At 66.0% G+C, this 10675-nt stretch overlaps 2 protein-coding genes across 2 annotated transcripts; both read left to right on the forward strand.

The window, feature by feature from the left end:
- The first annotated feature begins 495 nt into the window (after positions 1–495).
- On the forward strand, positions 496–7428 carry CHLRE_13g607200v5 (uncharacterized protein). Its single transcript, XM_043069902.1, has 4 exons — positions 496–3236; positions 3471–3948; positions 4182–4616; positions 4746–7428. Exons 1-4 carry the CDS (start codon positions 895–897, stop codon positions 5010–5012), a joined length of 3522 nt encoding a protein of 1173 aa, XP_042917877.1. The 5' UTR covers positions 496–894; the 3' UTR covers positions 5013–7428.
- A 47-nt stretch (positions 7429–7475) lies between these two features.
- Positions 7476–10234, forward strand: CHLRE_13g607250v5 (uncharacterized protein). The gene is made up of 3 exons (XM_043069903.1): positions 7476–8834; positions 9080–9556; positions 9836–10234. The coding sequence occupies exons 1-3, from the start codon at positions 7524–7526 to the stop codon at positions 9959–9961; spliced, it is 1914 nt and encodes a 637-aa protein (XP_042917878.1). The 5' UTR covers positions 7476–7523; the 3' UTR covers positions 9962–10234.
- The last annotated feature ends 441 nt before the right edge of the window (positions 10235–10675 follow it).

A 10675-nucleotide genomic window follows, 5' to 3' on the forward strand; every position in this document is an offset into this window, starting at 1 on the left:
ACTCAGCTGCACGCGTTTAGGTGCGGAGATAGAATGGTGTGAAGTATTTAATGATGGTGCTCGCCGAGCTTTGCAGGTGCCCGGGCGAGTTGCAGCTCGAGCGCGATGGTCGCCCGCACCCAGCTCGCTATAGATCCGGAGCGATTTAGAACGATTATGAGTTAACAAATGCCTATAGGTCTGCCGGATTAAAACGGCGATCGTCACAAGTTCAGCGTCACGCCGTGAGTCGTCATGCCGTGACGTCCGGCTGGGGCGCAACGCGCTTCGAGGCCGACCGCACAGTCGCTCACCCATCAACCCAGCACCGCCTAATCTTCCAATGATAATCTGGACCTTCATGCAGTGAATTTGCGCCCCGGGATTAGCTGTAACACAACTGCATGGAGCCAACGATCGGGCTTCCCAGCTCCTCACTCAATCATGAGCGCCAACGCATCTGCGACAAAGCACGATAGCTTATGATTGCTTGGCACACCACAAGCATGGAATCAATCGGTCGCACAAGCAGTCTTAGCTAGCTCAGAACTCATGCTGGAATTCATGGTGGATTTTCTTGCCGTCCCAACGCGCGCTGTAAGGAATCAGGCGCGTCAAGTATCACTTACATATAGCAGGCTCGGTATTTAGTATATGGACGGCAACCCGAAGTAGCCACAGTCGGCGCTGGCCTGGCTCCTGGACTCTGCACCAGCGCGGCAGCGCTCGTGCCAACAGTGGAACTTGGGAACGCTCGATATGCGTGAAGCTGACTGAGAGTTACTTCAAGCGGCTCGGCGTTACTTGGCGGATTGTCCGATGAGAATTGCGCGGTGACGCGCGTGTCGCAACTGACATCGCTCACGAGGTAGCCAACACAGCTCTGTAATGCCGGTATATCTCTGCACGCCAAGAATGTGGATGCTGGCCCTCGCTGGCGTTGGAGTCGGGCATCTTGGTTGGTCAGCAGCAACGCAAGTTGCAACGGCTCTGAATGGATGGGCTGTCGCTCTTTGCATCGGCCTGTGTGGCTACCTGCTAGGCGTGTGGCATCACAGGGCCTCGGCAGCGCAGCGCGGCGCCAGTGTGGCAGGCGGCCTGATGGGGCCCTGGACAGGCGCGGCAGCCATTAAGGCCGCCGCCACCACCACCACCACAACGCCATCCGCGCTGCAGCCGTCGCCGCCGTCACTGGTGGTGGCTGCCCGGCTGGCTCGGGCTCTCGAGCTGCTGGGAGACCTGCTGCCCGGCCACGTGGTGGAGGAGCTGCTGCTGGGGCCGGAGGGGGAGGGACTGGGAGAGGGACAGCTGGAGGGGGAGCAGAGGCACGGCCACGAGGAGGAGCTGGGCGGCGAGCCGTACAGCTGCCACCACCAGCTGACCACAGACTCCCATATGGACTCCGCCTACACGGACGTACGGCACAGCTGCGGTGTAGTCACGGACACGCCCATAGGCGAAGACAACCACAGCTCGGCTCTGCTGCACATGGGGGCGGCCCGGGAGCAGCAGCAACAGGGGCACCAGCAGCAGGTGCATCAGGAGCGGGTGGAGCGGCGCTCATCCTCATGGGGCGGCACTGGCACCTTGTGGCAGCTGCTGGGACCAGACTGCAGCCTGCACTCGAAGCCGCTGCAGCCGCTGCCACTGGCGCACGAGGACGAGCAGCAGCAGCCACTGGAGGTGGAGGAGCCGTGCGCCTGGCAGCAGCAGGGGCCTGAGGGGGCCATGGGGCTGCAGCTCAAGCAGGAGAGGGCAGAGTGCTGCATGGCGGCGGCTGGCGATGAAGCCGCGGCTGTCTGCCTTGCGCCTGTCGCCAGCGCCTCCAGCACCGCCAGCAGCAGCACGGCCACTAGCACACGCAGCGCCAGCAGCAGGGCGAGCTCGTGCGGTGGCGGCAGTGGCGAGGGCAGTGGCGCCAGCAGCGAGCGCGTCCGCCACAGCCGGAGCCCCAGCAGTGGCAGCGGCTGCGACATGCCGTGCCGCACCGACACGCTGAGGCCCGGTGCCGAGGCCCTGGCTTCGGCGCCGGCGACTGTGGCGGCCGGTGTGGGGTTCGCAACAGAGGGCGCTTCAGCATGTGGCCGTGAGGGGCGGGTGGAGCAGCAGCAGGCGGCGCAAGCAGCAGAGGCTGTGCGCCTTGCGAGTGAGTCCGCGGCCCTGCCCGCCCCAAGATCAGCATCTGCCATTGCGGCCGCAGAGGAGCACAGGGACCTCCTCGCGTCCGTGTCGGCGCCGCTGCCCGCACTGCGCCTGCCACGGCGCAGCGGTAGCACCTGCTGTCAGTCACCTTTCGTCGGCAGCGGATGCGGCGTCGCCTTGGTACAGTTGTCACCCTTGACACCATTGCAACCGCTCGCGCTCAGCCTCCCGCCCTGGTCATCGGCGCGGGTGTCGTGCGACCAGACACAGCAGCAGCAAGCCCCGCCCGTTCCATCGACACCTAGCGCCATCGGTGCCCCTGCTCCAGGCGTGCTGCCGCAGCGGCCGCCCCTCCCGCGCGTGCGCACCATGCCTGTGCAGCGCTGCACCATTGAACCGCCACCACCACCGCCGTCACAGCAGCAGAAGCAGCAGCAGCAGCAGCAGCAGCTACATCAGTCTCAGCAGCTGCGGCGTTATTCGCTCCATCGCAGTACGACCAGTCTGTCAGCGGCCCTGCTGGACAGGGCTGCCTCCAATCCGCGGACGCCATTCCATGAGGACACGCGCGCCGCCACTGTCAGCACGGGTGGCATCAGCTGTGACACTAGCAGTTGCGGTGACGAAACTGCAAGGGTTGATGTTGGAGGCGAGGCAGTAGTCAAGGGCGTGGCGGCCCGCCTCAGCGGCAGCACCATCAGCCGCAGCCAGTCGCTCATGTCGGTCGCCGGCAGTCGGGCGGCAGCGTGGCTTCGCAGCCGCTCAGCGTCAGCATCAGCCTCAGCACTGGCAGCTGCCGCAGCTGTCGCGGTTGCCGCGGTGGCGGCGCCGTTCACCGCTGTCTCGTCGGTGGCCGGTGGGCTCACAGGTGCGGCCGCAGCAGCTGCAGCCCCTGAAGCCACACAGGAGGACGGTGGCGAGCACGTGGCAGCAGCAGCAGCAGCAGCACCGCCCGCAACAGCAGGCGGCGGCGACCTGGTCAGTGACGGCCAGCCAGCCCAGCAGCAGGTGCAGGTACAGCCGCTGCTGCCTGCAGCTACTGCCGCCGCCAGCAATGCCGCTGCCATCCACTGGTCGCACAGCGGCGCCGTCAACTCGCCGAGGGCAAGTCGCAGGTGCGTCGCTATTGCACCTGGCGCCGTGGCATTCCTTAGTGTCGCACCGCTTCGACGCCGCGCAGTCTCGGGTTCTAGGGCTTGGTTGATCGGGGACTGGGGAGTGCACGGGGACCATACCCGGGTCCCCGGCCCACGGTGCGCACGGACGCCCAGCTTCATACGGTACCCGTGCCCGAATCCGTACTGGCATGATGCCTGACCCCCGCCCATCCCCCACCACATTGTGCGAAGGTTACACCGGTCCTCCACCGGCTGCTTCAGCGTCTCCACGGCCGGCGTGTACGGCAGTGGCGTGTACGGCAGCGGCGGCGCCGACACTTCCGCGGCCTTTGGGGTCCCCGCCGCTGGCGGCTCCACCATGGCAATGGGCTGCGTCACTGCGACAGGTGCAAGTGGCGGCGGCAACTCGCTATGGCGGGCCCAGCGCGGGGCGCTAACGGAGGCGGGAGAGGAAGGCACTGCCGCCGGTGGTGGCCACAGCAGCTGCTGGGGCAGCCCGCGTGTCGGTGCAGGGATGGGCGCTGCTTCGGCCTTAGCGGTCCTGGCGCCTCGTGCCAGTGTGCACCTGCCGCTGCCGCCGCCGATGACGGGCGGTGGCTGGTGTGGCGGCGGCGGCGGCTCCGGCCGCGACCTGCCGTACGCGGAGTGGCACCCGTGCGTCAGTGTGCTGTTTGCGGACCTGGTCGGATTCACGGCCATCAGCAACAAGGTGTGCGTGTGCTCGTGCGTGTGCGCTGTATGTGTGTGTGTGTGCGTGCGTGTGTGCGTGTGCGTGCGTGTGCGTGTGTGCGTGCGCGTGCGTGTGCGTGTGCGTGTGTGCGTGTGTGTGGCGGGGGGCGTGCGGGCGGGCGGGCGGGACGCAAGCCTTTGCGTCCTGTGCTACGTTGTTCCCTGTGTGCTGACCCGCACATTGCTGTGCCCGATACAAATACTGTCGCACAGGTGCCGCCCGTGGCTGTGATGGAAATGCTGAATGCGCTGTATTGCCGCCTGGACGCTCTGTGTAATGTCTGGGGGCAGCAGCAACAGCAGCCACCGGGCTCGCCCCTCCACGGCAGCGCCGCCGCGGCTTCCTTCCTGTCTCCCGGCGCCGCCGCGGCCGCCACCGCCGCGCCGCCCTGCCCTCCCGGCTCCGTGTACAAGGTCCAGATCATCGGTGACGCTTACATGGTGGCGACTGGGCTGCTGGCAGACGACCCCGCACACGCCGCCACCGCCTGCATGTTCGCGCTGGCGGTGCTGCGGGAGGCTGAGCAGGTGCTCGACCCGGTGGATGGACAGCCGCTGAGACTGCGCATCGGCATCCACAGCGGCCCCGTCGTGAGCGGCGTGGTGGGCCGGCTGCGGCGCCAGTACTCGGTGTTTGGAGACACGGTGGTGAGTGCACGCTCAGGGGCTTGTGATTGAATCGGCACCGGTACGACCTTTCCTTTGCTGCTGCGTGCGGTGTTTAACCGGACCACAACTGAACTCAATCCCGGCTCACATGCTGCCCCACCGCCGCAGAACGTTGCTTCCCGAATGGAGTCCACGGGTACGGCCGGCGTGATTCACGTGAGCGAGGACACACAGCGACTGGCGGCGCCGCACATGCCGCCGGGCTGCGGTCGCTGGCTGCGGCGGGAGGGCGTGGAGGTCAAGGGCAAGGGGACCATGGACACCTACTGGCTGCTGCCGCAGGGGCACGAGGACGCAGCTGTAGCTGAAGGCTCTGACGGCATGGCTGCTGACGGCCGCGTCTGGACTGCAGCAGGACCAGCAGAAGCCGAGTAGGGCCCAGCCGCCGTGTCGGATTTGCAACCTATTCTGGACATCAATGGCAGCAGGCACATAAACATCATCTAGTACACTGAAGCATATGAACAAGTACTGAACTTACACCTGTGCAACCCCCGCGGCCCTGGGACACGGCTATCTAGTCAGATCTACTCGTGCATTTAGATCATCCAAACTGCAGCAACGCCGGCCACCACCGGTATGACCTGGTCGTGACAATCTACCATTGCATTTGAGGGCACCAGGGAACAAACCATGCATTGATAATCTCCTTTGATTCCCTTCAATTTCGTCAACACGGCCACTTGGCACCCAAAAGAGGCGCATAATATTGAACGGTCCTTACCTGAGTTGTGAGCTATGAGGCACCATCACAATATAACATCCTTGTTCAGGAATGCGGGAGTGCTACAGTGCATGGCTGAGAGGTCAGGCACTTACTATGCAGGTGCATGTACCAGTGCGGAGCCCTGTGGCGGGCGACTGTACGATATTTCTACTCGTGTGGCGCGTGCGTGCCTGTGTGCGTATGCGTGCGTGCATGTGCGTGCGTGCATCGATGCAGTCACCTTAGGAGTCCATTGCCTTACTGCATCGCATCATGGCGCCGCGAGGTGCTGTCTTCATAAATTGTTGGGGCTTTGATTGCACGTATACTAGCTGGTGGGGTGAACTCTGCAGGATTTCGACGTGTGTGCATGGAGCCATTGGTGCAGTGGCATGGATTGCACAGTGCACGCACCCGGCGCACGCTCTGCGGATTTGAGGCGGAGAATTTAGGTGAAGATGTTGTGTCGTGTTGAGGCGGTGGTCGCATGACACCAAGTTGCAATGCAGGGGCTTGTCCGCACTGCGCAGCAGGTAGGGATGCCCCTTTGCTAGATACACAGCGGCTTCATGCATAACTGGCGACTCCTATGGTGCAATCGCTGATGAGGTACCATTTGACCTTACTTCCCGGCCCATGATACCGTATTGAGTGCGTGAATGGGGGCTGCCGGGCGGCTTCTTGCAAGTATGATCATGTCCGGTGATCCTGTCCAGGGTCCAAGGAACACGGGTAGGCGGCTGCGAGGCCACTCCTCGCCACGTGACGCCTGACGCCTGGACGCAACCTCGACCGCCTGCATGCGGGGCAGGATGCGCCCCCCCCCCCCGTGTTGCTGTCCACACCCAGGCATTATGTTTACAAATGCAAAACAAAAGTGCGGCATACAAAGTGCGGGCCTGCCCTTGCCCAGAGGCACCCCTGGTATGGTACCAGGTGATAGCATACAGCTGACGCTGCATCAGGTGGTTCGTGGCATCAGGGATCAATTTACACCAGTACCGTATGTATGACGTATGGATTGATGCGACAAGGAGGAAGCAACCGTAGCAAGGCATTATCATACAAGCAACTGTGCGTAGCAGTCCCAGTGCACGTACGGAGTGAGGGGGAAACGCCAGAGAGGAAGAGATCGCAGTACCAACGTGATGAAGGTTTGCGGTTCTGCATTGAGGTTATTGCGCTTGGTGCGTTGTGACGCGTGTACCGCGCCGTTGAAGTCGTTGTGGGCCGGCTAAACCGCTAAAGCAGGTTAAAGAACGCCCCAAAACTGAGGAGTGAGGACTGAGGAGCCTTGAGGGTTGAGCTTTTGGAGGGTTCAGGTGCCCAAGCATGCAGGAAATCAAGGTGGTCTAAGGCACTGGGAGGATGCAGCAGTGGTTCGATGTGTGTTTGGATGAGGGCTATGGTGGACAAGGCTGCATCGCTGGAAAGTGCGGCAATGTAACACGCACGGCGTGCGCACCTTTGGCAGTCAACATGTTATACTGTTATAGCTTCCCGCGAAATTCCGGGATCGCCGACAAGGCCGGGTCCCAGTGGCAGCAGGCACAAGCTGGCGCGCACATGAGGACCCATGGTACGGTAGGGTGGGGCAGGCGGGTGGTCGTTTCTACCATTTCTACGCCGCCGCCCACCGGCGTGCACAGTCTGTTTCTACAGATGTCTGGGCTCGCAGATGCGGCAAACTGGTGAAGGCTGCGGTGGCCAGCGCCATGCATGGATCGCCCCCGCATAGCAGCAGCAGGGCGCGCGCAGATGAGAGGTACAGGCGGTCGAGAGCGAGACAGGGGGGGGCGGAATTGAGACGCTGATGACACTCGAGGATTGCGCATGAGATTGTTGGAGGTTGACGTGAGGAGGGCTTGTAGTGCGGATTGCAGTCTGGGTGGCAACATGCGCGGATGGGGCTGGCTAGGCCCGGGCGTGCCTGGGGCATGGGGATTCGGGCCCGCGGACTTTCTTCTTCTTCTTGCTGGCTGGGGTGGCCGCGTGGGACTTTGCCTTACTGTCTTTTAATTTGCGTCTCATTAACGGGACGGGATACCAGTAATGAAGACGGGCAGCGTGTAATGAACGTAGCAGGCCCTGCATCCCGCCAAATGCGCTCGCCTGCATAATTGCTGCAACTCGCCAGCGACTGCGCCATGGCAGGTCCTCAGCAGCAGCCGCAGCTGCAGATGCCTGAGGCCGGCGCCCAGCCCAGCGAGCCGCTGCTGCTGCGGCAGGCGGTCGCGATCGCGCTGGTCGCGGCCAAGCGCCGGCGCCTGCTCGCAGCGCAGCACCAGCAGCAGCAGCAGGCGCCGCCCGCCCAGGCGCTGTCATCTCGCGCAGTAGGCCCCGGCGCCCTCGCCCAGGCGGGTGCCGAGGCCGAGCCGACATCCCGCTGTGATGAGCTGCAGCGGCTGCATGCCGAGGTGGCGCGACTGCGCGGCGCCGCGGCCACCCTGTGTGCCGCCGTGGGTCTGGCGCCCGCACCCCCCGCTCCCAAGCCCTCAGCGCCGCCCCCCAGTGGGCGGCAGCAGCAGCAGCAGCAGCAGCAGCAGCAGGCGCCAGTGGTGGGAGTTGGAGGTGGTGGCGGCCGGAAGCAGCAGCACCTCGGCAAGGGGCCCGACAAGGGAGCAGAGGGAGCTGCTGCGGCGGCGGCGGCCGAGGCGGCAGCCCCCCCTGCTGTCAGTGGTGAGGCGGCGGGGGCAGGGTCAGGGGCGGGTCTGGCCGCGCTCATGTCGCCCCTGCTGGCGGCCCTGGCGGAGGTAGGGGACGACCTGCTGGGCGGCACAGGAGCGGCAGGAGCAGACGGCGGAGGAGGGCCAGGCGGCGGAGACGGAGTTGGAGGTGGAGGCAGAGGCGCAGCTGCACTGGGGCTGGGGGCACGGGGCGGTGATGTCGGCGGCGGTGGCGACAAGGCGCAGTCGCTGGAGCGGCTACTGGGTGCGCTGCAGAGCCTGGCGGACCTGAGGCAGGCGGCGGCGGCGCGAGCAATGGGGTCAGGCGCGGGAGGCGGACGGCTACGGCAGTCGGGCCCTGAAAGGCGGAGGGGCCGGGACCAGCCCCCTCCTCCTACGGCGCTGGTGCTGCAAGGCCAGGGGCCACACGTCGATGTCGCCAGCCTGCATGCGGCGGCGGTACGGCACGGAGGCACGGCGCCCCACACCGCCGTACTCCAGCTGCTGACTAACCAGCTGGTGGGCTGCGGCGGCTGTAGCAGCACCACTACAGGGCCGCTGCTACAGCTGCAGCCACAGCCGCTGTCGCTGGCAGTAGACGTGCGTCAGGCGCACATCCGGCGCTGTGTGCGGCTGCTGGCGGCGGTGGTGGGGGCACTGGCGGCGGCCGAGCAGCAGGCAGCACAGATAGCGGCCGAGGCGGCGGCGGCGGCGGCGGCGGTGGCAGCTGCTGCGGAGGGTGGAGGAGGCACGGTGCGGGGTGGAGCAGCCGCCGCGGAGGCGGCGGCGCTGGCGGCTGAGGGAGCGCGCGAGCAGCTGGCGTGGGTAGGTGGGGGGGAGGGCCATCCAGGCGCGGCGGGGGCCAGTAGCTGTGCGGGGTTGCCTGGGCGCTGCTGACTGCGGTTCTGGCAAGGTCGCTTGGCCCCGTCTGTGTGTGAACCGCGTGTGCCTGCGCACCTACAACGTTGCGTGCCCTTGGGGCCCGCATGTGTGTACCGTATGTGCCCCGCCGGGCCCATGCCGCAACGCCGTGCCCCACTGCGTGCGGTGCTGCCCGCCCCTCCCAACAGGTGTGTGCGGACGTGGGCGGCGCAGTGGAACGATTGCTGGAGGCGGCCTGCAGCGGCGGCGGCACTGTCTGCGTCGGAGCCAGCCGCGCAGGCGGCCCGGCAGCCGGCCCCGGTGTCGCTGGGGCCGCCGCCCGCCAGGCGCTGAGGGAGCTATTGGCTGCAGCGGGTGCGGCGGCTCCGGCGGGGGGCTCAGCAGGGGCCTCGGGGGCGGCAGGTGGTCGCGGTGCTCCGGCGGGCCACTCGCAGGGCCCCGATGGCGGCGCGCTGCTGGGCCTGCACGTGTTGGCGGCGGCGGCGGGGCGTGTGGCGCGCCTGGGGCAGGAGGCACACACGGCGCTGGAGCCAGGGGTGTGTGGGGGGCAGCAGCCCTGGGTCGAGGGGCAGCGGCCTGGGCGCGGCTGCAGGCAGGCGCGGCTGAGGCAGCTGGCGGCGGCGGCGGCGCAGCTGAACGCGTCGCAGCCGCTGTGGGAAGTCCTGGTGGGGGCTGGGGTGGGTGGGTGGGTGGGTGGGTGGGTGGGTGGGTGGGTGGCTGGCTGGCTGGCATGTGGGCTGTCCAGGAGCTGCAGCCGCTGGGGCCGCGCCTGCAGTTCGCTGTTGCCACCCCGTGCTGGACACGCGCTTGCCGCCGCGTTGTGCCGACTCAGCGAAGACTTGGGCTGATGGCGTGAAGGACATAGGGGGGAGCTGGACACATGCGTTGTTAGGCAGTTGGGAAGCATGTGCGTCTCGCCTGAGGTATGCCGGCCCACCGTGCAGGACGAGGCGTGTCGGCGCCTGCCGGGCTGGTGCGGCGACAGCGGCGGCGGCAGCACTGCACCCGACTGCCTGACAGCCGCAACCCAGGTGCGTGTATGGCACAGTTTGGACACCGAGCGGGAGTGACGGACCTGCTACGGCGTACGGCAGAGCTTGACGCGGTCGTGTGTGTCAACGCTCTGGACCTCCCTGCATAGGTAGCTGTTGAGGATTAGCGGGTGTTCGGTCAGAACACTAGAGTATGGGACATGGGGACACGGCGGGGAGACCGTGGGAGTCCCGGGTACGTCCCTTACGATGGGTCTAGAAGGCGATCTAGAGCCATATATAGGGCATAGTCTTTACCAGTTTGGTGTCGTGCATATCGCTATACAAGTGCCACTGTAACACTACTAGCGAGCGTGGCCACCCAGAACCGACCAGAACTCAACAGTAGCGTAATCCCCCGCTCCTACACACGTTCCAGCCCCCTTGCAACCCTCGGCCGCCTCATGCCGCCTCATGCCGCCTCACCCCGCCACCGGCCACGTGATGCCACCACAGGCCCTACTGGCCGCACACCACGTGGCCAGCGGCGCCAAATGCACAGGTGGAAGCAGTGGCGGCAGTGGCACTGCGGCGATTGGCGGTGGCGATGGCGGTGGGGGTGGGGGTGGCGGTGGTGGGGGCGGGGGTCAGGGCGCCGGCATGTTGGTGAGCTGCCCGCTGTATGCGGCGGCGGTCGCACAGCGGCTGGCGGTGCTGGCGGCGGCGCTGATGGCTGTGGCGGCCCCGTCAGGAGGTGGTGATGGGGGTCGCGGGGGTGGTGGGGCGGCGGCGGTGGCTGCTGCGCCGCAGCTG

Source organism: Chlamydomonas reinhardtii, chromosome 13 (assembly GCF_000002595.2).
Source record: "Chlamydomonas reinhardtii strain CC-503 cw92 mt+ chromosome 13, whole genome shotgun sequence".
NCBI classification, from domain to species: Eukaryota; Viridiplantae; Chlorophyta; class Chlorophyceae; order Chlamydomonadales; family Chlamydomonadaceae; genus Chlamydomonas; species Chlamydomonas reinhardtii.

Bases quoted from the DNA above. Each gene is read 5' to 3' on its own strand.
- CHLRE_13g607200v5 (XM_043069902.1), top strand. From the start codon at position 895: ATGTGGATGCTGGCCCTCGCTGGCGTTGGAGTCGGGCATCTTGGTTGG. The intron at 3,949-4,181 runs GTGTGCGTGTGC...ACTGTCGCACAG, and splicing joins TCACGGCCATCAGCAACAAG to GTGCCGCCCGTGGCTGTGAT. The intron at 4,617-4,745 runs GTGAGTGCACGC...CCACCGCCGCAG, and splicing joins CGGTGTTTGGAGACACGGTG to AACGTTGCTTCCCGAATGGA.
- CHLRE_13g607250v5 (XM_043069903.1), top strand. From the start codon at position 7,524: ATGCCTGAGGCCGGCGCCCAGCCCAGCGAGCCGCTGCTGCTGCGGCAG. The intron at 8,835-9,079 runs GTAGGTGGGGGG...CCCTCCCAACAG, and splicing joins CGCGCGAGCAGCTGGCGTGG to GTGTGTGCGGACGTGGGCGG. The intron at 9,557-9,835 runs GTGGGGGCTGGG...CCCACCGTGCAG, and splicing joins AGCCGCTGTGGGAAGTCCTG to GACGAGGCGTGTCGGCGCCT.